Raw genomic sequence first — 27,187 nt, forward strand, 5'->3', positions numbered from 1 at the left:
GTTGAAGAAGGCCTGCAGGGGTTATGGAGCACAGGGCTGGGGGAACGCTAATTTTCATAACGTTAAAAGTGATGTAGACAAATCCATGGAAGATAGACCAGTCAACACGGTGTGAGCAATTATGACTCATTTAAACCTCTGTGTTCAGTAGAGACGGGCACAAGTGAAAAAAAATGAATCATCATATTCATTCAAAAATCACTAATTCATCAATTCATATTTGTACAAATCAATGCCCTGACGAATACAAATCAATGAACTTTTAGCAATTTTTGATTTATCAATTCATTTGGCTATAATGCAGCTCCTCAGGTGCCTACAGACACCACATTTTCAGGGAAGCTTCCTCTGAGTCTCCTCTACAATCCCTCCCCCCCCCCAAGTTTGGTGAAGATTGGGTCTCCCCAAGCCAGCTGTTAAAGGACACTTTCCTGGAAGGACCCATTTTGTGGGTTTATACCTCGGATGTCTAAAACCTAATTTTCACCAAACTTGGAGGGATTGCAGAGGAGAATTAATAAAAGCTCCTCTGTAATTTTGGTGTCTCTAGGTGCCTGGGGGAAACTTTCCTGGGCAGAGGCCTCCTTCTGGATGTATAATGTGGAAGTCCAAAACCTGAATTTCATCAATCTTTCGGGGCTTGCAGGGAAAGTTGGGGGAAACTTCCCTGTGAATTTAATGTCTCTAGGTGTTTGGGAGGCTGTTTTAAAGTAAAAAGTGAATTGATGAATCAATTTGTCGATTTGTCAGAGAAAAATTGTAAATTCGTAAATGATGAGTCATTACTTTGATGACTCATGAATCAAAATGAATCATCATTTTTCTGATTCATGTCCATCTCTCTTCAGGAGTGTTAGGCCTTTGAATTCCAACTGCTGGGCTAGATAGTGGTTACCTTCCTGCCTTGCCCACCCAGAAGCATCCAGCTGGTTGAAATGGACTAAATGATATTTGCTCTTCCCTAGCAGAATTCTAAATGGCTTCCCTAAGCTGATCCACACAGGCCACTCAAACATTCACTGCGTACATGAATGGAGAGTAGGACACCACCCTCCACCTTTGTTCATTAGACAGGGCTGTGGTCACGTCAGGCTGTATGTTCAAGCAATGAAGAGGATTAGGCAGCAGGCACGTTAGCATCAACATGAAGCTACTGACGGAAGCCTGATCTCCTTCAGGCGTTCAGCAATCTTGTTAGCATGGGAGCTACAACTTGCATATATATATAAGGGACACTTTTGATAGGCACACCTTTGATACATCTTCTGATGTATATATATACCTTTGATACATCTTCTGATGTGTGTGTGTGTGTGTGTGTGTGTGTGTGTGTGTGTGTGTGTGTGTGTGTGTGTGTGTGTGTTTTTCATAACATGTATTATTGTATATAATGGCAATATGTTACTGTTTGTCATTGGAGAATAAATAATAAGTGCTAAGATTTTTCAATATAGCCTTGGGTACTGAGAGAGAGAGAAAGAGAGAGTCATAACATTTCTGTGTAGCACATAATTATACTTCTGGGTTTCTGTTTGTAAGTTATTTTTCATTTATTCTTCTAATACAGAGCCTTCAGCAACAATTGCAGTTTTTAAGCAGACTCTCATTTCCCACAAAAAGGAGAAGTACATAACATTCCTATTAGCCTGCAAACAGAAATAGTGGCTCGTTGAACTAAAAGATATACTGTACTTCAGAATCCTCAAAGCTCCCACTTAGCCATATCAAACCAGTGGTATGACAAGGAACAACAACAACCAAAGGGAATGGGTAAAAATAGAAGTGGGAATGAAATGTGCTACAAGTGTTGTTGTTTTTGTTTAGTCGTAAAGTCATGTCTGACTCTTCATGGCCACATGGACCAGAGCAAGCCAGCCCTCCTGTCTTCTGCTGCCTCCCGGAGCTGGGTCAAATTCATGTTCGTAGCTTCGATGACACTGTCCAACCATCTCGTCCTCTGTTGTCCCCTTCTCCTCTTGCCGTCACACTTTCCCAAGATCAGTGTCTTTTCCAGGGAGTCTTCTCTTCTCATGAGATGGGCAAAGTATTGGACCCTCAGCTTCAGGATCTGTCCTTCCAGTGAGGGTTGATTTCCTTAAGAATTGATAGGTTTGTTCTCCTTGCAGTCCAGGGGACTCTCAAGAGTCTCCTCCAGCACCACAATTCAAAAGCATCTATTCTTTGGTTGTCAGCCTTCTTTATGGTCCAGCTCTCACTTCCATACATAGATACTGGAAAAAACATAGCTTTGACTATGCAGACCTTTGTCAGCAAGGTGATGTCTCTGCTTTTTAAGATGTTGTCTAGGTTTGTCATCGCTTTCCTTTCAAGAAGCAGGCGTCTTTTAATTCTGTGGCTGCTGTCACCATCTGCAGTGATCATGGAGCCCAAGAAAGTAAAATCTGTCACTCCCTCCATATCTTCCCTGCCTATTTGACAGGAGGTGATGGGACCAGTTGTTTTGATGTTGAGCTTCAGCCCATTTTTTGCACTCTCCACTTTCACCCTTATTAAGAGGTTCTTTAATTTCTCCTCACTTTCTGCCATCAGAGTGGTATCATCTGCATATCTGAGGTTGTTGATATTTCTTCCAGCAATCTTAATTCTGGCTTGGGATTCCTCCAGTCCAGCCTTTCGCATGATGTCTTCTGCATATAAGTTAAATAAGCAGAGAGACAATATACAGCCTTGTTGTACTCCTTTCCCAATTTTGAACCAATCAGTTGTTCCATATCCAATTCTAACTGTTGCTTCTTGTCCCACATATAGATTTCTCAGGAGATAGATAAGGTGGTCAGGCACTCCCATTTCTTTAAGGACTTGCCATAGTTTGCTGTGGTCCACACAGTCAAAGGTTCTTGCGTAGTCAATGAAGCAGAAGTAGATGTTTTTCTGGAACTCTCTGGTTTTCTCCATAATCCAGGGCATGTTAGAAATTTTGACTCTAGTTTCTTTGCCCCTTCGAAATCCAGCTTGTACTTCTGGGAGTTCTTGGTCCACATACTGCTGAAGCCTGCCTTGTCGGATTTTGAGCATAACCTTGCTAGCGTGTGAACTCTCTGGCAAATGGGCCATTAAGTGCTATCAGCCGAGCACCGGCGATGCTGAACAGGAACACCACTTCTGTTTCCAGCATCCCATCAGCCTGTAAGGAAGGTGGAATAGTGAGTTCTGCTGAGTAACAGCACATGTGAGGACACAGGAAAATCGCAAAGGCAATATTTTAGTTTTTACTAAACTAATGGTAAAGGATGGTACTCTGTTCACCCTTCTCCTTGATGAAACATTCTCTACAACCAGTACAAGGAGGGGCAATTCTCCTCCCCTGCAGTCCCCTGTGTGCCCTCCAAATCTGTTCCCAATTGGTGAGCACAGGGTGTGGGAGAGATAGGGAAAATTTTGTTGGAAACCCACCTGCATAATGTTGTGTTTTGCTCAATGAAAGCAAGTGTGCAGTAAAATAGACTCGGGTCTCTGAGAACTTGTATCTTTGGGGAGCATGGGAAGGACAGGGCAGGGCTCTTGCATGACGTTGTCAGGTCAGCAGCACACCATTCCCTGAGATTTCAGATTTCTAGATACACTGCCTTTTTGGACTACCAATTCCAAAATCCTGCAACTAGAGTGGTCAGTGTGTTCCATGGCATGTGATTTCCAGCCTCAGATTCATGACCAAAATGCATAAGTATATATAGAGTCTATTTTTATTTGAGAGGATTTTGCTGTTTTTCTTATAATCCAAGTGTTCTACTCCAGGGCCTTCCCAGAAAGCTGTTAAACAAAGAGTGGAGTTTTTGGAAGAAATCTGGTGAGAACTGTCGTTCTTATGTATACAATATGGATAACTGTAATCAGTCTACAGTGTATACTGAAAACATAATTTATCCCTTATTCCTACAGAAGCACAAACATTCGGTATGAAACGAAACACAGTGTTCCTTTTGGTTCAAGGAGGAGAGCATGTTCAGAATTATTTCTGCGCCTTCAGAAGCAAAAGTTTATATATATAAGGCCAAACATTATTTCCTTGATTCTCTCTTCCTGTGTCATTCTCCCCATCCCACCAGTTTTCTGAAACTTTGAGATGTGGCTTGCTTCTGTCTGTTTTTTAAAAAATTATTTTTTGAGACATTTATTTTGGCTTCCTTAGTTAGAGGTCAGAAAGTTTATGTTTGCTTCTGCTAATTATGAGGCAGGTGAGAAATGTTATATGCTATGTGACTGATAGCCACTCAGTAAGCAAGTAGACATGAAAAAGGTACAAGTGTGCATGATTTAAAAAGAGGAGTAACACATATGAACCGTGTCAAAATGGTGGGATAGTGATCTTTCTGTGTGAATTGAGATGTCAGCATAACAAAGAATTGAAGCAGTGCAGGGAAAAATATGTAATAGCAAGCACCACTAGATACTAGGGTAAAATCCAACAGCCCTTGGAATCAGATTAGTCTCTATAACCATGTGAACCACAGCTAGAGCCCATATCCATCCTGTGTAGATATAGCTAGAGATGGGCATGAACTGAAAAATGAACTAGTAAGTTTGTGGGAAATTGCTGGTTTGTTGGTTGGGGTTCATCCAAACTGACCCAAACCACAAACTTTGGTTTGTTGGTTGTAGTAGTTGTTGTTGTTGTTTGATTTCACAAACTTTCTGGTTCATTTTCCTCCACCCCCTTCTTACTGTGCCCATCACCTCCCTACCTGGTCCTGTTGCCTCCTTCTCTTCATCTGCTCCTGCTGCCATCTTGAGAAACAGCAGCCCAGCTTCCCTTCTGGGCTTGCTGTCTCTCAAGATGGCGGCAGTGGAGGAGGAAGAGGAGGCAGGACCAGGTAGGGAGGTGATGGGGGCTGTGGGAAGGGGAAAGGGGGCAGTTTGTGGGGGTGGGGGCCCCAGGCATGAATGTTTTAAAAATAATGAACTGGTTTGTGGTTCTTTTTTAAAAAAAGTTCAGATGGTTTGTGGTTCGTATGTAGCCACAAACCATGAACTACAATTTTTGTGGTTCATGCCCATCTCTAGATACAAATCCTGTCAACTGTACACATAGTTGTTTATGATCTGAATCCAATTACCAGTTCCAGCTAGAGTCAACCCATTGAACCAAGAGTTGAACAGTGGAAATCTCATTGATTCAATTAAACTGTTCCAGTTCAGTCTATCGGCTGGATTAGTGCCCAGAAAATCTATTATCCTTTTCACATCAGATTAAAAAAACAACAAACAGAATCTTTTCCCTAAATTTCTTGGACTAACATGGAGTCAAAATATTCTATTCAAGCAGTCTTGTGATTCCCTGCTATATAAGCAGACAGATTAGGTGACTCATGGTCATCCCATTGCCACAGGGGTATGCAAGAAATGAAAGTAATGGTAACCATTGACAAGACATTACTCAATAAACCTCAGTGCTCAGAAATACCTGAGAGAAACCAGCAGACAAGCCGTAATCAGACATTACATTGCCTATCCAGGCAGAGGATTTTGTTATGGTATGCCAACATGAACAGAGTCTGTTGGTCTCATTAGTTAGTGCTAGTCGCAGTAATAGGCTGTGCATGACCACACTCCCAGACATGCAGGCTTACACTTCCCACCTAGCCTGCATCTGGGGATGATGGGGATTATAACCCAGGCTCTCAAGGGACAGCACACTGGGAAAAGCTGCAGAAGCACAGTGATTGTCAGACTTTCCTCCTGTGCAGTTGAGAGAGAGGTGGAAAATGTGGGTCACAGGAAGAGCGAAGTCCCCTGCCTAATGTCACTAGTCAGCAATCCTGACTCTGCAACTCTTGTGAGCTATTGGAGATTAGGGACTCTTGCATGCCTAGCCTAATCTAATAATGCAAGGTCTCCTTGGCTAGCTTTCTTATAGTTCCCTCCTACGAACAGAGGTGGTGATGAGAATATGATATACCAGGTCACAATTTCATGACCTGATAAATGTTTCACTATTAGATCTGATGCAATTCTGCTGTATGTCCACATATTTACCTGTGTTACATATTTCTGTATATTGAAGCTGATGTATTTCTGTAAATTGTACATTGTACCCCAACCTTGGGTAACACCGGCCTTTTATCTGGTTTTGTCATGCTCTGTAACTTGTGATCTTTATGATTTCATGATTTTTCTAATATTAAGCGTCACTTGCAGTGCATTTTCTACAAATATTACAGCTGATGGATTATTGAAAAACAGAATAGTGTAACTATTACTCTAGCTTTCCTGTAATTTGGATCTGTATGTATGCATGCTCGTACTTTGTAGTACTGTACAGTCCATTTTCCAATAAAAGTTCCCTTTTCCTAAAGGAAATATTCTGCATAAGCCTTTATACTCCTTGGGAAGATCCCATCCACCCCTTTTCTGGTTTAGTGTTAGAAGGATCTCTATCAGAGTCCCTTAAGACTCATGGAAACAGAGAAGGACAGGGAGACTGATGGCAGTGGATATGCGTGGTGCTGGGGAGGGGGCAGAGAGAAAGGAAAGTAGTAAGTATCTTGCAGACCTGCTGATCAATCTGGCATCTGGTGCCTGGATCAGGTCTGGACCTTGCTTGATCTCCTTAATGCAGGATAAGCCTCAATTATCTCTCTTGACACCTAACAAGTGCAGGTCTCCCCCCCTACACACACACACACACACCGACCCCTCCTCCCAAGGCTTTGGTGCAGTCTTGCTCTCTTAATCCCTTTATTCCAGCCTGTTTGTTGAGCTTCTGTGAATGACTCACAGATGTGGTGTCCCTCATCAGCATGGCTATCTTCGTCATGTAATCACAGCAATCTCTCCCATTGCAAGTAAAGTCTGGAAATAGAATAATCCCCACCCATCTGACTTTCCATAAAGTCCACACATGCTTTTAATCTTTGGTATAATTTGTCATCAGGAAATTAAATGGAGTATTAATTCTAATCTTGGCTGCAGTGGAAAAGGCCATCCTGGAGACTAAAGTCCTCTGTGGCTTCTGTTGTGGGCTGAAATGTGGCATTCGGACTCTCCTCAGAGAGCGCATGTGGATGGGGGTTCCCCATTTTATGAGGGGTGAAGGGAGGGGATTTCTGTTTCAATGCTAAAACTTGCATGAGCAGGTCCCAGGACCTGAGGCGACTGAACACATGTACTATTCTGGTTAAACAATCCTCTCCAGCCTGGTGCCGAACAAAGGTTGTGGACTACATCTCCCATCACCCTCAACCAGCAATAAACATTATGGGCTGTGAATTATAGGATATATCGTTCAGAACATCTGGAAGCGACTCAGTTTGGCAAAGCTGAGTATGCTGTTTCCTCCTCTAGATTTCTGAAATATAGCCATCATACCCTCAGTACTCTCTCCTTGAGAGCCTGATTAGACCTATGTAACATTGCCTTTATTTCAGTACCCCATTAAAAGCTGGCCGTTCAGCCTTGCATTTCTCATCTGGTGAAATTGTGGCTTTGTTTTCAGTCCTTCAGTTTGCTGGTTCTTGCTTTCCTCTAATTTTGAAATGGGTTTAAACTGTTTATTAAACACTGTAAATTATTCTACAATATCTGAATTGTTGTAGATTCCTTTAATGTGATTTTATTGTAACTACTCCACTCAGAAATTTGTTGATATTGGACTGATAAGAAATATTTAGATATATGTATGAACAAATGACCGAGCAAACAAGCAAATAAATATGTTCTACTAGACTGTGAGCTGCGTGTGACAGAAAATCCTGCACTGCAATAGAGGTTTCTATCCTCCAACATATCATCTTGAACAAGCTTGAAGCTTAAAACCACCCCCAAATACTAAGACAATGTCAACAGATTCTTTTTTAGTATAAACATCTTTCTTTAGTTTGCATAAATTATACAAAAATGTTCTGTAAGTAGGTTACCATGATAATTATGCTTATGTCCTATATAGGGCTTTTCAGTATTCCAAGGTTTTTCACTTGCAACAAAGTGATTCGAATATAATAGCAAACTGGCTGCTTCTGCTGATATCCAAACCAACAGCTTTTGACAAAACAGAATCTGAGCTTGATAACATGCATTTTCAGATATTACAGCTTGAATCAGGGGACCATTAAATAACCTCTATTTGGGCATTACAACCTAAATCCAGGTAGGGCTTAATGCTTGAGGATGTGGTGATGCATATGAAACCTGTCCCCATGTCTCTTTTCCAGCAAGAAGTTTTTAAGACTTTTATATGTGAAAGTCTAGGGTGGGGACTGTAAGCATGTTCAGATCAACAGACTTATGATGCTCACCTGATGAGCGACGCAAGCCCAGTTAGGTGTGTTCAGCCAAACACTGGTACAATCTCTGCTTCAGAACTTCATGGAGTGACTTCTTGGTAGGGAAGGTGTACAGTGGCAGGATTTAGCTGTGTACTCCTATTCCCTCAGTCCTTTTAGTTTCCGACACAGTTTCAAGTCTAACACTAAGTGGGGTTTAAAAATCCCTCAAATGGTTTGGCATTGTATTTGAAATGAACTGAGTTGGTGTCTGAGGATTCTTATGGGAGAGAGAAACCATACATTGCTTGCTTGCATGTCTGGAGCACAAATAATTTGGAGTCTAAGTTGGTGTTAGATTAGGGGTGAGAAAATATTGTCTAGTTCAAGACAGGTGGTTTCAAAAAGAAAGGCAGCATTTGACAATTCTGAAGCCCTGAAATACTTTGTGCCTTCAGCAGAAATCTGAGACAACATGTATTTTTCCCCTGGAGGGTTTGCCCAGTTTTTTAAAAAACATTTCTTATGTCTTTTCCCTTTGTGAAGCTAAAGACACACACAACAAGCTCAAAAAGTAATACTGTATTTTCAGAAAGATAAAAACAACCCATCCAGTGCTTCTACTGTTAATAACCTATGCAATGATGAATATAGTTTTAAATTTTGCAGAGTTAGAAAAAGGCATCTCTCTGCAGTCATTCCACAGAAGGCTAGGAAGATATACCTACTATATGTATCTACAATGTCAACTATATATTGTTGCTGTACCCACGAATGATTTTATGAGCCTTCCATTATTTTCATAGGCAATGGAAGAGATTGGAAATAGATTGGAATTACCATGGGGTCACAAAGTACCCCAGATGTCACTCAATGCAATTTTTTAAAATCTGCTTCGATGAGATATGAGCAAATCAATTCAATTTATACTTCCTCTACTAACTAGCAATGAACCCACAACATGCTTTGCTAGTTTCTGCGCTTCTCTAAATTGTTATGGTGCAGTTCTCAACTCAAAAATCATGTGTAAAAATGGAAGGTGTTAGGGAATGTTGCTTTAAAAATAAAGATGACTGTTCATGCTCCGTGTGTGTGTGTGTGTGTGTGAATCACAGAATTATGTGGAGATGGGCAGAACAAACATATTACTGAATGTGTGTGAGAATGACATGGATCAAATTTGCACAGATTTCCTTAAAGCTGATTCTATTTTAATAATATGGTCACTAGCCAAAGTATCAGCACTATGTAGAAGAAACAGATGTCCAGCAGTTCTGTATATGTAAGGTACTAAGAGCACTGAGGCCTCATTTTACAAATGTCCTTTGGGTTTCCCCAAGGATTTCTCCATGTCTTGTAATACACATTTCCTGAGCTATTGCACATAAAAAGGATGCCAACAAACTGGAGCAAGTTCAGAGGAGGACAACAAGAATTATCAGGGGACTGGAAACCAAGACCTATGAGGAAAGACTGAAAGAACTGGGCATGTTTAGCCTTGAGAAAAGAAGATGGAAGGGAGATATGATAACACTTTTCAAATACTTGAAAGGTAGTCATGCAGATAGGGGGCAGGATCACTTCTTGATTACACCCCGAGGATGTGTATTAATGGGCTCAAGCTACAGGAAGCCAGATTTAGGCTGAATATCAGGAAAAACATCTTAACTGCTAGAGCAGTACAACAATGGAGCTAATGACCTCAGGAGGTGGTGAGTGCTCCAACACTGGAGGCATTCAAGAAAAAAATTGGACACCCATCTGTCAGATCTGCTTTGATTTGGATTTGTGTATTGAGCAGGGGGTTGGACCTGATGGCCTTATAGGCTCAATTATTATATGATTCTAAAATTCGATAAATAATATGAATTTTTTTGTTTTGTTTTTAAACTTCCTGACCTTTAGCTCTAAGGTGAAGAAATACGCATATGTATTTTCCATAAACCACACGTACAAAGGCAGCAGGTTGCAAAGGTATTATTTTCCTAAATCAAAAGTGCATGCCATGTTTATTACAAAGTTTGTCTGCTGCACTGCTCTGCTTCCTTTTGAACATTTGATTTTGCTGGTTAAGCATTTGGTTGTTTGCTGAAATAAAAGTTATCAAACAGAAAAAGATGGTCTAAGCAGAAGTCATTCAAAGGAAGCAATATAAACTGCAAGATGTTGCAGAATAAGGAAAAAAAGGGAAAGGGGGTAGAACACCAATGAAGACATTTAGAAAATAAAAAGAGATGCCTTGTGACCTGGATTGTCCGTTCTAAAAGTTCATCCCTTAAGTACAGTGGTTGGCTGCTGAATTAATCTTTCTGGGAGGATTGATTTCCTCTGCAGCCTCTGAATGTGTTCCTGTGGAAAGCCAGACTGCTATGCATACAATGAAGCTGGCTCAAAAAGTGCAATTTAGAGAAAATCAAAAGAAGCATCTATTTATGAGCTCTTGTTACAATGTCTGAGTCAGGAGGAGTTGACTAGAAAGACAGGGCAGGGCAGGGGCAGATAGAGGGAGCATGAACTTCGGAGTGTGACCATGATCAATAGAACACTGTTGGAGAATGGTGGGGATTTGAACACCCTTGTCCTACTAGCTAGTGGCTGGAGAAGTGCCAGCAGGTCTCCCAGCCACCATGGTGACTGCCAAGAAGTTAACGGGTAGATGGTAGTGGTGGGCAGACACCAGTGTCATGTGTGGAAGGCCAGGCAGTGGAAGAGGGAGCCTAAGAGCTTCTGAGAGCACAGAGAGAGAAATAGGAGGTCTGGGATCATACCAGATGGTCCTGATGCTGGCAAAACAACCTGAACCTTTTAGCCAAGTCTCCTCTTAGGTATCAGGGGCCATTGCCAATGGGAGTCGAAGATGCCTCTCAAGGAACTTCACAATGGCAAGGGAAGTTAAAGCAGAAGACAGCAGTGGAAGGAGTGAGGAAACCCAAATGGATTCTAAGATTATTACTGTATTTTTTGCACCATAAGACTCACTTTTTTCCCACAAAACAGTGGTGTGGAAAGTCTGTGCGTCTTATGGAGCGAAGAAAACAGATTATATTTTCCTGTTTTCTTTTCCTAAAAAATTGGTGCGTCTTATGGAAAGGTGCGTCTTATAGAGCGAAAAATACGGGTATATAGAATTGCTGGATAGAACAGTGGTTTAGGTATCTGTCTGCTGAGCCAGCGGTTGATATACCAATTCCCCACCATGCCTGTTTTATAGGAGCTTGACTCAATGACCCATAGGATCCCTTCCAGCTCTGCAGTTCTATTATTACAGGTTATTATTTGTCTGGGACATCTGGGACTCTGGAGAGTCTCCCATTCCCAGTCCCTTCAGCAGGTAATAGTAAGTGTATTATACTATTATAAACAACAACGCTGGTAATGTGCTTAGATAATAACAATCTTGCATGCACTAACACTGGGTATCAGTGGGAGGAGCTTTTCACAACCTAAGGTGCTTGACCTCTGCCACTAACCTATTGCTAAGTTCCTTTTCCTGTCTCTTACTTGCCCCTCCCATATTCCTGCTTGTTTGCTACATTTCCTTTGTTAGTCTCTCTCTCTCTCTCTCTCTCTTCCCATCCTCTGAACATGCAGCAACATGGAGGACATTTCTTCCAGTTTTTCTTATTTTTCTTCTGACTGTAACTAGAGGTTGCAATTGTAAGTAAAGATACTCCCTTTCCGCTTAAAATACTTTCAGGGTGATTTTTAATGTATAAAGTGCCAGTCACTGTGAAAGCAGGTAAGCTACTGAGATTTAAGCCATTCTCTCATGCTTTCTCTGTGCAGTGATTGTTTCTGTATCTCATCCTAACTATAAAAGGAATTAAACAAATTCTCCAGTATGGAATGGAAGACACCCACATGACATAATATACTGACAGTCACTTAGGGCTTGCACAAACATTTCCTATATATTTCTGGAACAACTGAAAAAGATCTCCCACTAATGCTGCTATTGATATCACTTAATTCAAACATCAGTATCTTAGGAAATGCAAATAGAGGGAAATGTTTTTTTCTCTTATTTGTTGTACTGATATTACGTGACCATAACACTTGCACCGTAAAGTGCAGTGGTCTGAGAGTAAACATCTAGACATTAATGACATGGAGTTCATGGGAAGCAACTTACTTTAATGGTACATTTCATCTGACCAATAACCAAATGGGGGTGGTGGTTATATACCTTGTGATTAATAAAGCAGATTATGCATACCGCATAGGAGGGCTATTGTTTGGACTTCCTATCGGAGGTACCTAAATGTCTATTTTGAGATGATTCCAAACTCCAGATGTTTGCAGGATCCTGAGAACATTTCATGGGATAAGTAATGTTGAATAATAGCCAAGTTTCCAGCTTGCTCAAAATGGGACCAAGATTTTATTGGATGATTGGAAGTTCCTTAGAATTACAACAGAAACTTTTCTTGGCTTGGGCAAGGTTGTAGAACTTTGGGGATATTTGGTCCAATGCCTCTCTGTTGAGGTTATTGAACTGTGAATGTGCCTGGGATCTCTTATGAACAGTCGTGTTGCCTAACTGAAGAAAGATGTTGACAGAGTTAGCCTCAAATCGAGCATATCGCTATAAAGTCACTTTTTAAAATAGAACTTAGATTTCATACAGTCTAAAGAAATGCTTTCTTGGCATGCAAAACTGTAATTTTCATCTGGTGCCTTGTTTCTTTGGAACCTTTCCATGGGGCGTTGCTATTGTTTCTTGCTTGGTTTCAAGGGAAATAACTAACACTCTTTCTGATTGGTATGGCTTTGGTTTTGCACTGGATTGGCTAGATGTTTAAATCCAGCTGGACCGGAATGATGACTCAATGATACAGCCTAGTTATAAAGTTATTTTCTACACGAAAGGTCCCTGCACACCCCAAACATAGAAGCATTCAGTATTTCAGAATTCCAGGAATAATTTCCCAATCCATATTAGCTTGCTCCAGATAATCATCTATTTGACATGGGCCAAAGGAGGTCAATGTCTTAGGGTTCTCTTCTCCAAAATTGATTTGCTTTGGCTCATAAAACCAAGGCTGATGCAATATTTACTCAGATTCGGAACAACCTTAAACAATCCCCATTGAGCTAGTTAAAAGAAAGATAAGATGTACAAAATTTCTCAATGTGAGCTGTACGTTCTCATATAATCTTTGCTTTCAGGGATCTCTTATTATCATGAAAAATCAGAACTGTTGTATCATATTCACCCAGCTATGAAAATAATAGGTCATAAGCAATGAGACTATACAATGGAATTCTTAGCAAATGTCCATGCAAATTGATCTGCTCACTCTGAACTTCATATACTTTGATTAAGACATGAAAACATCTTCTAAAATGAAGAACTTTTTAACAGTTACTTTTGAAGACTACAAATCCCTGAATCCTTCAGTCACTGAGGCCAACGGCCAGAGTGACTGGACATTCTGGCAGCTATAGTCTCAGGAACAATATGTTCTAGCTCTGCAAAAATGCATTCCTAGAACATTTGGATAAGAGAGAACTTAGGAAATGAGTTGTTCCACCTCATTCCCTTCATGCAAGAGGAATGCTTCTGGATCTGTTTCTGGATTTAGCTTATGGTGAAGAACAGAGATACCTGGGGACATTTCTCCATGTGTTCCAAAAGCTACCTGTTTGTCTGGCAATCTCCTCCATGCCTTTATAATTCATGAGATCAATCACATCATGTTGTGTGTGTGTGTGTGTGTGTGGGAAACAAAGCATTCACCTTGCCTTGTCTCATCACTACAACCTTGACGTCTTCCAAAGCCCTCCTTGAAGATACAGTAGTGCTGAAAGAGCTCCGTGATTATGAGTAATATCAAAGTTCTGCATTTCTGTGGGGCTTCAGGTAGTGTTGGAAAAGAATATATATATATTTTTGTTGGTGGAAAAGACTCTTTCCTTAAGAATTGACACTTGGGAGGCTTTTTGGGCATTTCAGAGAAATTAAGGGCACACAAACTGGGCATGTTTTCAGACATGAACATCTAAAATGCAAACAATTGAAGAAAAACATTCTTTAGTCAATGTGGGAAAGACAAGTATTAGATAAAATGTGTAGATATATGTACACTTAGAAGAACGCACAAAGACATTTGCCAAGTTGTATGGGGAAAGAGTATGGAGTCTCACGGTTTTATCTAGGACGAGGAAGTGAAGAAAATGCTGGTGGGATTCAGAAGAATGCAGCCAAAATTTGCAGTGAGAGAATGACACATTCTTAGCTCCAAGGAAGTTTTCTCTGCTTAGATGAAAGACTGGGGAAAGGGAAGAAACAGACCATGATGTGAGTTGCAAGGAAGTGAGACATGTAGCTGCTAAATGCTAATCAACATGTGTTTAAAAGCGAGAAGTGAGAATGCTGACGATTTAGGCTGGGTAGAGAATGGGCTGTAACTCTACCATCCAGCCCCAACATTTCTGTGTTCCCAGTTGCACTGAGATATGTTTGCACATTTATGGCCATGATGCAAAAGTGATTTGTTAGACTACATGGAAGACTGTGGGCAGAACATCCTGAATGGCCACACTTACCTATAATACTTCACAAGTTTCAGCCCTGCACACAGTAAGCGCCTTGTGGTACTGGCCTCCCTCTACCTCACAAAGGGGGGTCGATACGTCACTCTAAATCACTCTTCTTTTCCACTGCCACCAACCATTCCCTCAAATAAGTAGCTTCAGGCCAAAGTATGATTCAAAATAAAAACTCAGGTTTATTGGGTACAAATAAAATGAATGGTAAATCACTTATAATTAAATAATAATTCAATCACTATAATAAAGGCACTAGCATACACAGACTCTCACAATATATCACAGATCTCCTAACTCCTCTCTAAACCCTATCCAAGCCCTATCAAAGCCCTATCAGTCCCTATCTAAAATCTCTCACACACTTTCACTCCCATTTATACAACAGCTCCATCCCTTATGTCCCACCCTCCATCACACCATTGGTAGATGACTCACAGCTTTAGCAGTGACGGACAGGTGAGGTCATAGCTGTATGTAACAGTACTGTGGTTAAACTGCAGTACTGCAGTCAACATTCTGAATCCGATCCCAGGCTCAGGTGGCTTGAGGTTGATTCAACCTTCCATCCACCCACATTGAGTACCCAGCTCACCAGGGTGAGGGGCGGGTGGGAAATGTGCATAATTAAATTGTTACTAACCATTGTTCACATTGTTCCACATCACCACATATTACCTTCAGTGTTTCCCCGAAAATAAGACAGGGTCTTACAGTATATTAATTTTTGCTCCAAAAAACTCATTAGGGCATATTTTCAGGGGATGTTTCATTTTACACTCATGTCATCTTCTTCTGGTTGCTGCACAATGGTGGAGGGCGGGGTTTCACTTAACTGGGGCTTATTTTGGGGGTAGGGGTTATATTACGAGCATTCTGAAAAATCAAACTAGGGCTTATTTTCAGGGTAGGTCTTATTTTCAGGGAAACAGAGTATCTGTAATGCTTATCTTTCTTCCTTTCATGTTGCAAGACTGATGGAAGGGCTTGTTTCTATATTTTCAATGTGATCAGATCTGTTTTGGAAGAGAATAGTTATCCGTAAAAAAAAGAGAGAGATAAATGAAAAATGCAGCAAATAAATAGTGATATTTAATGCTATTTATTTGGCACCTTGTAAGCTGCTGGTTGGGGCATAATTTTATGGAAACACACCATACATATAAACAGATGCAGCTGATGATAATTCACTGTATGTGGGTCTGAGTTAAAACTAATAGTTTCATAGAAATTTCAAACTGGCTTCTAATAGCACTCATAGTACATGTACTCTTGGAAATGTTCCATTGTTCGTTATAGAAAATGAAGTTCCTCCCAGCCTCTCATGTATTTCTGGTATGTCATGCTCCATCAACCTTATATAATATTTGTTGCTTTCTTTTCTTTTAGATCCCTTCATTGTGAAGTGAAGGACATGCAGCCAACACAATAGACCTTTTATATTCAAAAAGTAGTATGAGAAAGTGTATGGAGAAATCAGACTCAATGCTTTTAAGAGACTTGTTCTAACATGCCCTTATCTAATAATCCAACAGAACTGTTAGCCTTTGAGGAAGAAAAATATCTGCATGAAACCAAAAGAGTTCCAAAATTAACAAACCCCTCCTTCCGCTTATAATTTTGGATCTGGAAAATAATGTGATTAGTTGTACAAATAGAGATTGGATTGAACAAATATGTCAGAATTATTTGGTAATTACGTAGTTATGATAAAAAGCTCTCCCTCATTCTTGATCTGTAGGTTTTGAACCAAGATATGGTGATCAAGAGATAACTAAGCATAAATTAGAGGCAGTCAGATTTACATCCATATCATGGGGATTCTAAGCTCAAAAACTATAGAAACTGGTTTCTATAACCATTGGAAATCAAGTCTTGGTGACCTGCAAAGAGTCTTGGTGACCTGCAAATCTGTGATTGAATATAAATTCTTATCGCATTAAGAGTTTATTGCATAAATAACAGGTTTGTTGTTAAAAGAATACTGTAAGGAACCCCTCTAGAGAGTATTCCACTAGGCAAAGGAGCCACTCTAGTTCCTATCTTTCACCACCCTTTGAACCCCAGGCTGGGTAAAAACCCAGAGGGTGCGGGAATTAGCATATATGGGCAAGCTTCTAATCTGGATTTTCACCTGTCCCTCTTACCGAGACAGAAATTCTCTTGACTGTGCCCTTTGAGGGTACACCAACCAAGACAAGGTAGACCACCCAAGATACTTAAATGTAACAAACATAGCCGTTTGGCCAGGCACCTTCTTTAAACACTCAACCCTTTCTCCCCCAAGTATCACACCTTGGTAAAATATTTAAAAGTCCATTAAAATTATTTTTAAAAGTAAAAGAATACCCCAAAAGGCAGTTGTACAGCTTCAAAGCAATGCAAATGTATCAAGCAATTCATAATCATGTGGTTGTTGTGGGTTTTTCAGGCTCTTTGGCCGTGTTCTGAAGGTTGTTCTTCCTAACGTTTCGCCAGTCTCTATGGCTGGCATCTTCAGAGGACAACACTCTTTGCTCTGGTGTAGTTGGCTTGGGAGTGGAGTATTCATAAGTGCTGTCCTCTGAAGATGCCGGCCACAGAGACTGGCGAAATGTTAGGAAGAACTACCTTCAGAACATGGCCAAAGAGCCCGAAAAACCCACAACAACCATTAGATCCTGGCTGTGACAGCCTTCGCGAATACAATTAATAATCAGATAATTAAGTGAGCTCTATGTGAAAGCAAACATCGTAAAATAATAAAAGGTGCCTATTCCTACCTAATACAGTGGTGCCCCGTATAGCGAGGTTAATCCGTTCCGGATTAACCTTCGCTATACGAAAACATCGCTGTGCGGGTAAGGAAAGCCTATTGGAACGCATTAAACTTAGTTTAATGCGTTCCAATAAGCGTCGAAACTTACCCCTCCAGCGATGTTTTCGCGTCCGGCAGCCATTTTGGAGCCGCCGATCAGCTGTTCGGTGGCTCCAAAATGCCGCCGGACGCCCCAATCGTCGCAAAGCGAGTGCGGCGATTGGGGCTGATCCGTATAGCGATCCCCAAAAAGGGATCCCTATACGGATTCTTCGTTAAACGGTGCGCTCGTTAAGCGAGGCACCACTGTACTGTTTTCCAGTTAAGTAATCATGACTTCGCTCTCCCAGCCTGGAATAATGAAGGGAGACACAGATTGTGGGTAAATGCTGGGCCACGCTTTATTAATAAACCATACATGTCATTCTCCCCAAAGTTAAAGAGGGGGCCTGCCATAGTGTGTAATAATTTGCAACTGGGGTCTCTCAGGACCCCATTTGACAAACACGAGCGAGTCCCATGCCCCGAGATCTCGGGGTCCTGAGGTCCACAGACCCTCGGCCAGCACTAAACTTATCACCCCCAGACCTTGAGCCCCCATCCCATTGGAGACCATTGGTCCAGGACTGGCCCCAGCGCATTCTTCCCACACGCCCCCACTGTAATCTCATGATCCGCAGCACTGGGAGGTTGGACGAGCTATTTGCATTCACTGTATTCACCAGGGGACTCACCAAACCATCTCCATTCTGCACTACCTCCCAGTGTGACCAATCAATAACCCATCCATAATGTGCCTACACATCTGCCAGTGTGGGATAGGTGAAAAATCCCCATTACCAACAGCCAATCAGGTAACAGTTCAAAAATTCCTATCCAGCCCCAAAAGGCAACCGGTAAAATTCACACTAGAACCAACGGTGGGTGGGTGGGATGCAAGCCTTGAAACGAGGCCGAAAAGGGAATGGAACACGCTTTAAAAAGGGCACTCGCTCCCCCTCCCCTCCCGGGTCGCATTGCGAGATCCACGTGTCTCACTCTATCCTGGGAGGGAGGGCAAAAAAGCCCCGCCTGATGAAAAAATCTCTACAACAGCATTTCTAGATCTAATCAATCATCTTCAGGCAGACAGATGAAAGGTTAGTTAGCTAGACAAAAAACAGACATAGCATTCCCTAACTAATTCTTTTCTAGATCTTAAATCCATGTTCCTTCAACAAGATGTTATCCAATCAGGTTCAAGTCCTTTGTCCAGCAACTCCACCCCCAAAGTGTAACTTCTTTCAACCTCTCTTTTTAGTTCTCAGGATAGCATCTGCTGACAAGCAATTAGGAATGGAATATGGAGTTTAAAGTCAGCCTGGCAGGTCCTTGAAGCGGTCTGAAGCAGGGAAAAATACATCTTCTTTCTCATGCAGATAAAGTGCCACCTGTAACAGGCTGGCAAGGTGCAACATACACCCCCATTGGATTTTCTCACAAATACAACCTGGGCTTGTGTGGTCAAAGTGAAAGTTTTCATTTATAGTTTCTTCCTCATTCTCTGAACAAAGGAAACTAAAGTTTATGCAATCCAGTCAACAAACCAGGATATCAAACAAAGAACCAGCTGTTTTCTGTTCGCTACTCCTGAATCTGCCAACAGCTGATTTGTGTGGTCCTGCAATATTGTAGGAGAGATGAAATCTTCTCTCCAGAGCTGTATTAGTCTGCTTATTTATTTATTTATTTATTTATTTATTTATTTATTTATTTATTTATTTATTTCGCCACCCAATAGTCCTTCCTTCCTGTCTTCCTTCTCGAACACTGAAAAATTTAAAATTATAGACATATATGAAACACTATACAGCTAAAACTGCAAAAAATGTAAAAAGTTAAGATAATGCATACAGAAAAGATCTAGCAAATTTACAGTGCAAGGCTTCTGGAAGTGAAGGATTGGCCAGCTACGAACCATTGTCCACGGGATGCCCGCGTGTACTCTCAGTGCTTTTCCATAGTTAACAATCAACACATATAAGTTACAAATAATACCACACCGGTATAGTTTTTCTCTTCTCTTCTGTAGCTATCTCTTTGTGTTTTTAAAATTAAAAAGAGGTTTAGCCTTTCGGGGCTACAAAATAAGAGTCACAGAGGAGGACTGTGCTATTTACTGCAGTCAAAATGACAATTACTGTATTACTGCTTATTTCACAGTCCTTTATCACATGTTTGACATACATAGCCATTAACGAACAGATGATCATTTGTGGCTTTGGAAACTGGAATTTTCCTGGAAGTTATTGTGAAGAAGCTGGGAAATGAAAACAGAATGCGAAACCTTGCTTTGTTTTAACTCTCAACTCTGAAAACTGTAAGCAATTATTTGGTGTCAGGCACAGTTCCCATATGTTACTGAATCCCTGAACCCCATTTTAGCAGATAATGTTAATCTTTTTCATGTTTTCATGTTTTAATCTTTTAATTGTATTTTAAATCATATATTGTTTAATTTATCTTTTAATATTTAACTTATTGTGTTTTTAAATTACGTGAATTTTAATGTTGTGAGTCACTTTGGGTCCCTTGTTGGGAGAACAGCGGCATATAAATCAACTAAACAACAACAACAACAACAACAACAACAACAACGATGACGACAATAATAATAATAATAATAATAATAATAATAATAATAATAATAATAATAATAATAATAATAATAATAATAATAATAATAATAATAATAATAATAATAATAATAATAATAATAATAATTTCAGTCACTGGGCGATATTCTGATTTGTATTGCAGAATTTGGTGTGAATCAAACTTATAAAGACCTTAGCGAAATGAACTAGATAAGTGCCACAACGTGAAAAATCGCCCCTTGTTGTACCATTTAAATTTTTTTGATATCAAGGAGTTAGAATTTAAATCCAGGATCCCAGGTCGGAAACACTAAGTGCTAATGTGGATGATGAAGAGATTACAGGAATATTCTGGGTGGTAATGGCGATGGAGGTTGCCTGCTTCAGATGGTAATGACAGTTAGATGGTAAAGCAATCGGATTCAGTATTCAAAGTAATGTTTCCAACCTCCCAAGATCGTTGTGGAATGAAAAGCACCTCACTGTGACAAACCCAGACCTACTGGGATATGCCACAGTTTCACTAAGCTGCCACCAACCATTCCCTATAAGAAGTCACACAGACCAGGGATGGATTTTTAACAAATAAAAGAACAAGGTTTATTAAATAACACACAGGGAAAAATAAAATGATCAGGTGAATAAGATACAGTAACGTGGCTTAGTCTCAATCATACATACACACAGTTTGGTTCACACAGAACACTTAACTTGAAGCACAGACCCTGAACCTATCAGTTCTGGCTAACCATACAGACACCTGAACCTATCAGGTTGGTACTGACTGACACACAGTAGTACCCTGTCTGACACACAGACTCCCACTCAAGCTTCTTCTCTCAGCTCTTCTCCAGCTTCTCCTTTCTCCACACACGCTCCACATATTTATACAGTACAGCCCCTCCTCCTGATGTCCCGCCTTCCACTCCCCATAGGATGGAACTTTCCCTCCAAACCCATGACAGACAGGTAACATCAGTGCTGTATGTAACACCTCCCCTCTTTATAAGTTGTTTTGTAGGGGGAAAGCTAAGGTGCTTTTCACCAAAAAACAACCTGGACCCAAAACAAACAAAAACAGTCATAATAACATACAATACCATACTTACTTATACTTACACTCTAAGTTAAACATTTACCATTAACAATACATCAAGTTACCTTTATTCATACAAACCAACATGTTTAATAAACAGACACATTTGACTTTTTGTCATCAAAATATATACATAGTCCATGTTTCTTTCGCCGTCTTCATTCTTCAGGTCTTCTTGACAAGGCGTCAGCAACACAGTTCACTGACCCTCTGACCACCTTCACTTCAAAGTCATAGTCTTGCAGGTTTAAAGCCCACCTCATAAGTTTACTATTGTGGGTTTTCATTGTCTTTAACCATTGCAGTGGTGAATGGTCAGTGCACAGAATAAAATGTCTTCCCCAGATGTAAGGCTTGGCCTTCTGGATCACGTAGACTATGGCCAGACACTCCTTCTCCACGGTTGCCAAATGTCTCTCACCTTTCTGGAGTTTCCTACTCAGGTAGGACACTGGATGCTGGTCACCATTCTCATCCTCCTGGCAAAGAACCGCTCCTACCCCGCTGTTAGACGCATCGGTGTAGATGATGAACTCCCGGTCGAAGTCTGGAGCACGCAGCACTGGATAGTTGATGAGCGCCTGCTTCAACCTCTGGAACGCCTCCTCACAGTCGCTGGTCCACGGGATGCGGTCATCAGCCTTCTTCCTCGTCAGATCGGTCAGCGGAGCTGCAAGCTCGCTAAACCTCGGGATGAACTTTCTGTAGTAGCCCACCAACCCAAGAAATGATTTGACTTTTCTCTTGGTGTTGGGTCTAGGCCAATCACGAACTGCTTCTATCTTAGCCTCTAGGGGTTTTATCACTCCTCCCCCTACTATGTGACCCAAGTCTTTTATTTCTGGGCTACCCAGCTGACACTTGCTCTTTTTGCAGGGCCTAGGCCAAAGCACTCCCTCCCCTGGGTTAAAGTGCCTCTCCCTGCCTTCCTGGTCATCCCAAGTTTTCTTTCTGACCTTTTGAGCTTGCAGGGTCTCTGCTGCTAGCTCTAGGTTTCTCTTTAAGTCATTCCTTAAAGTGTCTATATATGTCACAACATCTTGTGGGTCATCCTGGGTGATCTGCTCCCAATTTTGTTTGATCAAATCAAGGGGCCCTTTCACCCTTCTCCCAAATAAAAGTTCAAACGGACTGAACCCGGTACTGGCTTGTGGCACTGATCGATAAGCAAACAAAAGGGATTGCAGCTTCTGGTCCCAATTGTTTGGATTCTCTGCCAAGTAAGCCCTAATCATGCGCATTAGAGTCCCATTGAACTTCTCAGTTAACCCATTACTTTCAGGGTGATAGGCAGTGGTTTCCTTGTGCTTAATTCCACAGATTTGCCATAACCGTTTCATGAGCTTCGATGTGAACGATGCGCCCAAATCTGTGATTATTTCTGAGGCAAATCCCATCCTGGACATATACCCCACCAAGGCATCTGCCACTGTGTTAGTTTCAATGTTAGTCAAGGGAATGGCTTCAGGGTACCTCGTGGCATGGTCCACAATGGTGAGAATGAACCTGTTCCCCCTCTTTGTGGCCTTGGGCAAAGGTCCCACAATATCCACCCCTATACATTTGAACGGAGTGTCAATCACAGGCAAAGGGCACAACTTTGCTTTGGTCCTGTCGCGGCTATTCCCCTGCCTTTGACACACGTCACATTGTTTACAGAATTCTTTGATCTGCTTCCCTATTTCAGGCCAGTAAAAATTCTGTGTAATTCTCTGCTGTGTTTTGTTCACCCCTAAGTGCGCAGCAAACATGTCAGAGTGCCCCCTTTGTAAGATCATGGGGCGATACTTTTCAGGTACCACTAGCTGACTTCTGATCCCATCTCCCCCTTTTGAGATATTCCTCAGGGTCTCTCTATCCAAAATCCCCTTTTTCTCTAGAAATCTCACTGGGGTTTCAGGTGTTAGCTGGGCGTCTGTCACCTGTTCAAAACACTTTTGGAGAGTGGCGTCTGCCTTTTGCTCTTGGCCAAATCGGCTGTCTGTGGTTAAGGTTTCCACCACAGCTTCTGAACTCCCCTCTGCTTCCGTCTCTGGCTCATCATTACCCCCCTGAACTGTCCCCGTGGTGGCTTGTGAACGTGTAATCACTAGCACCCGTTTCACATGTTCAGCCAGGTCATTTCCCACGAGCACGGCTGCTGGCAGAGTCGATGAAATCGCTAGCCGCCAAACTCCCCTCCAGCCTTGAAAGTTCACAGGTACCTCCGCTACTGGCAGTGAGATCACCTGCCCCTCAATCCCTGCCACCTTCAGGCTCTCATTTGGGATTATATATTCCCTAGGAATAATATCTGGATGGCACAGGGTCACCTGGGAACAAGTGTCCCTCAGCCCCCGATACTGATGGTCAAGTATTCCTATGTCCACCCCTGCGGTTTCAAACAACTGAGAATCTGTTCTCACGAGCAAGCAGCGCTTGACCTCCACAAGAGGACCATTTTCCTCAGCCTGATCAGCAGATGTAACTGTTCCAGATTGAGTAGCCATGGCAACAGGCTCCCTCAGTGACAAGGAGCTTTGCTCTTTCTGGACACAGAACACAGCTTTTGGCTTGGTTCCACTCGAATCCTGAGGCACAATTCCTTTTAGCTGCTTTAATTTCTCACACTCTGAGATTAGATGGCCCTTTCCCTGACAGAAATAACATTTTCTGCTATATTTTGAGTCTTTCTCATCTTGTTTTGGTTTTCCCTCCAAAATCTGAGGTCTTGGTTTCATGTCTGAGGGCTTCCCTTCACCATGGGCCCCTCCCCCTTGCTGGCTTTTCCCTGGTCCCTGAGAGTACTTGCTGTAGGTTTCTTTGGGTTTTCCTACAGATTTCTCCTCACCTAAGGGCTTTCTTATCTGGTAAATAAAATCTGCGATCTCGGCTGCTTCTGCCACAGATTTCGGTTTCCTTTCCCTCACCTGGAATTTCAGTTCCCCATGCAGGACTGAATAGAACTGTTCCAGCGCTATCAAGTCTTTGAGCTGCTGAAAGGTCTCTGTCCCCTCCTGAGATAGCCATTTCTCTAGCAGCCTCACCAATTGGGCCCCCACTTGGGTAAAAGTCTGCTCTGGTTTCTTGGTGATTGACCTGAATCTTTGCCTCAGCTGTTCCGCATTTATCCCATGTCTGGCAAACACCAGTTTTTTAAACTCTGCAAAATCTTTCATCAGTTCCTGTGGCATCTCTGCATAGACTTCTGCCAGGCTGCCACTGATTAAAGATCGCATAATGGTCATCTTCTCAGTTTCCCTTACTGAGAAGTCCACAAACGCTCTTTCCACTAAGGAAAAGAACACCTCAGGGCAATCTCCCTTGTGGTACACAGGGAATTTCTTCAGGTCAGCTTTAGACAATTGGCCTCCCTCAGAATCCCTATTGTTATTATTGTTCTGGTTCATCATTTCCAATTTTCTTAACTCAAACGCCATTCTTTCTTTTTCCAGAGCAATTTTCTCTCTCTCTAATCCCAATTCAAATTGTCTCTGTTTCTCTCTTTCCCTTTCCTCCATTTCCCTCACCCTCAGTTCATGCTGTTGGGCTATAAGCATTTTCCTGAGTTCTGGGTTCTGTTCTCCCGTGCTGTCACCCTGCACTGAGCCAAATTCATCCTCAGAACCTTGGTCAACCTGGGGGTCTTTCACTTCACCCATTTCTGCCATTTGGCTTCGAGTCAAGGGCATAATCCCCCCCCCAGAACAGGCTGCTTTCAAAAGTCAAGCCTCAAAATAAAGCGACCACTTTTTTTTTCTTTTGCCTCAGAACCAGCTTTCTATAGATTGCTGCTGTTCTTCAGCACTAACTTGCAACAGTTGCGAGCCAGAGTCTACCCCCCTCTGCTAGGCCTCTCAGCAGGCAGGCTAGATCACTGCTACTACACAGTTTTGCCTCAGCTTTTTTCCCGCCAAAACAGGCTGCCTCAGAGCTCCCTAATCTAGTCCCCAATCTGAGGTCACACGTTCTTCTACTAGCGCACCTCCCCGTGAGGTACACCTAGAAGATTACCTACGTGCTCTCAGATTGTCCCTGACTAGACCCCCCTTGCTCTGGGCACACTTGCCAAGGCTTTGCTGTACCACTGGACAACTGGACCAGTCGTATCCCACACGCTGGACACCAATCAATGTGACAAACCCAGACCTACTGGGATATGCCACAGTTTCACTAAGCTGCCACCAACCATTCCCTATAAGAAGTCACACAGACCAGGGATGGATTTTTAACAAATAAAAGAACAAGGTTTATTAAATAACACACAGGGAAAAATAAAATGATCAGGTGAATAAGATACAGTAACGTGGCTTAGTCTCAATCATACATACACACAGTTTGGTTCACACAGAACACTTAACTTGAAGCACAGACCCTGAACCTATCAGTTCTGGCTAACCATACAGACACCTGAACCTATCAGGTTGGTACTGACTGACACACAGTAGTACCCTGTCTGACACACAGACTCCCACTCAAGCTTCTTCTCTCAGCTCTTCTCCAGCTTCTCCTTTCTCCACACACGCTCCACATATTTATACAGTACAGCCCCTCCTCCTGATGTCCCGCCTTCCACTCCCCATAGGATGGAACTTTCCCTCCAAACCCATGACAGACAGGTAACATCAGTGCTGTATGTAACACTCACCTCTAGAGTTCACTCAACTGTGAGGTTTACAAAGCATTCTGGAGAATGCAAATGCACTCCTTTTAAACAGCATGCACACTACTGAAAGTGCAAATGGCTAAAATGAATCAAATTGAGGGGGGGGGAACCCACACACAACATGATACATTTTTGGTAATTGAGAAAATGTGTAAATTAGGTTAAATGCCTAAATAAATGTACACATAGGAAAAGTGTATGATAATTATGCATTTATTTGCTTCTCGGCTTTCTCCCTGGGCAAAACACAAGATAGCTAAAACCATGCAATAAAGGTGATACTGTTTTTTTTAAAAAAGACAGTAAGTTGCAATAGTAAAAACATAATAAAATGAGTGATTAGTTTAAAAAACAAGCACTGAATTTAATAACAGTTTTTTACAAAAGCACTGAGTATTTAATAGTCCAAAAGAAAAATAAAATAAAATTAAAAATGTACAACGTTCACCATTTTATATAGGTGAGGGAAAATTGCAGGTGAGGGAAAACTGCAGGTGTGTTTTCAGGAAACACAGTAAAAATGAGATGGAGAGATCACCTCATGCATAGGGCTTATACATTTACAACCCCTTTAACCCTCCTCTGATCCACCTTCAACTTCCTGCATTGTCCCCACCCATCTAATCCAAAGAATCCCCAGCCCTCTGGCCTAGCTGGAAAGAGAAGTGGCCCTTTAAAAAATAAATCTAAGTGTACATTGTAGATATGGTGAAGTCAGGAAACAAGGGTTTGGAATGCCGCTTATATTGGCAGGACTGTGTCAGGTGATCATGAACAGCATTCTTCAGCCAAAACAATACAAATTCTAATCCACAATATGATCAGACCTAAGGGCAAGAATCCTATTGGGGATTTATGTGTGCATAACGGAGATTGTGGAAGTTGCGGAAGTGAATTGCCACTAATTAGAAAACTGCTGCTTGTGTTCCTTGGCCTAAGACCAAGAACACAACCAGGTGAATTAGTGGCAATCATCCCTTCAGCTTGTTTGATTTCACTTAATACATGCATATACTCCTAGTAAGATTCTGGCCAATGTACAATGGCCTGTACAAGCTGTATTCTGACATGCTTCTGCTATTCTGTCACAATTTATTACAGCTGGAGGAGATAAATGAAATTATACCAGAAAGAACAGACAACCATGTTTATAAACTTGATTCATGGTGAATCAACAAAGCAGAAAGATGGAGCGGGTGGGAGGAGCCGGAAGGTTGTTCCATATGGCAGGAACAGCAACGGGAC

At 41.7% G+C, this 27,187-nt stretch overlaps 1 protein-coding gene across 1 annotated transcript in view; it reads right to left on the reverse strand.

The window, feature by feature from the left end:
- LOC144586383 (uncharacterized) overlaps positions 1–25,881 on the reverse strand; it is a 400,206-nt gene extending 374,325 nt beyond the window's left edge. The window contains exon 1 of the mRNA XM_078384538.1: positions 21,669–25,881. Within this exon, the coding sequence (XP_078240664.1) occupies positions 21,669–24,968 (3,300 nt within the window). The 5' untranslated portion in view covers positions 24,969–25,881. The remainder of the gene's footprint in view (positions 1–21,668) is intronic.
- Positions 25,882–27,187: the final 1,306 nt, after the last annotated feature.

Source organism: Pogona vitticeps, chromosome 2 (assembly GCF_051106095.1).
Source record: "Pogona vitticeps strain Pit_001003342236 chromosome 2, PviZW2.1, whole genome shotgun sequence".
Classification (NCBI taxonomy): domain Eukaryota; kingdom Metazoa; phylum Chordata; class Lepidosauria; order Squamata; family Agamidae; genus Pogona; species Pogona vitticeps.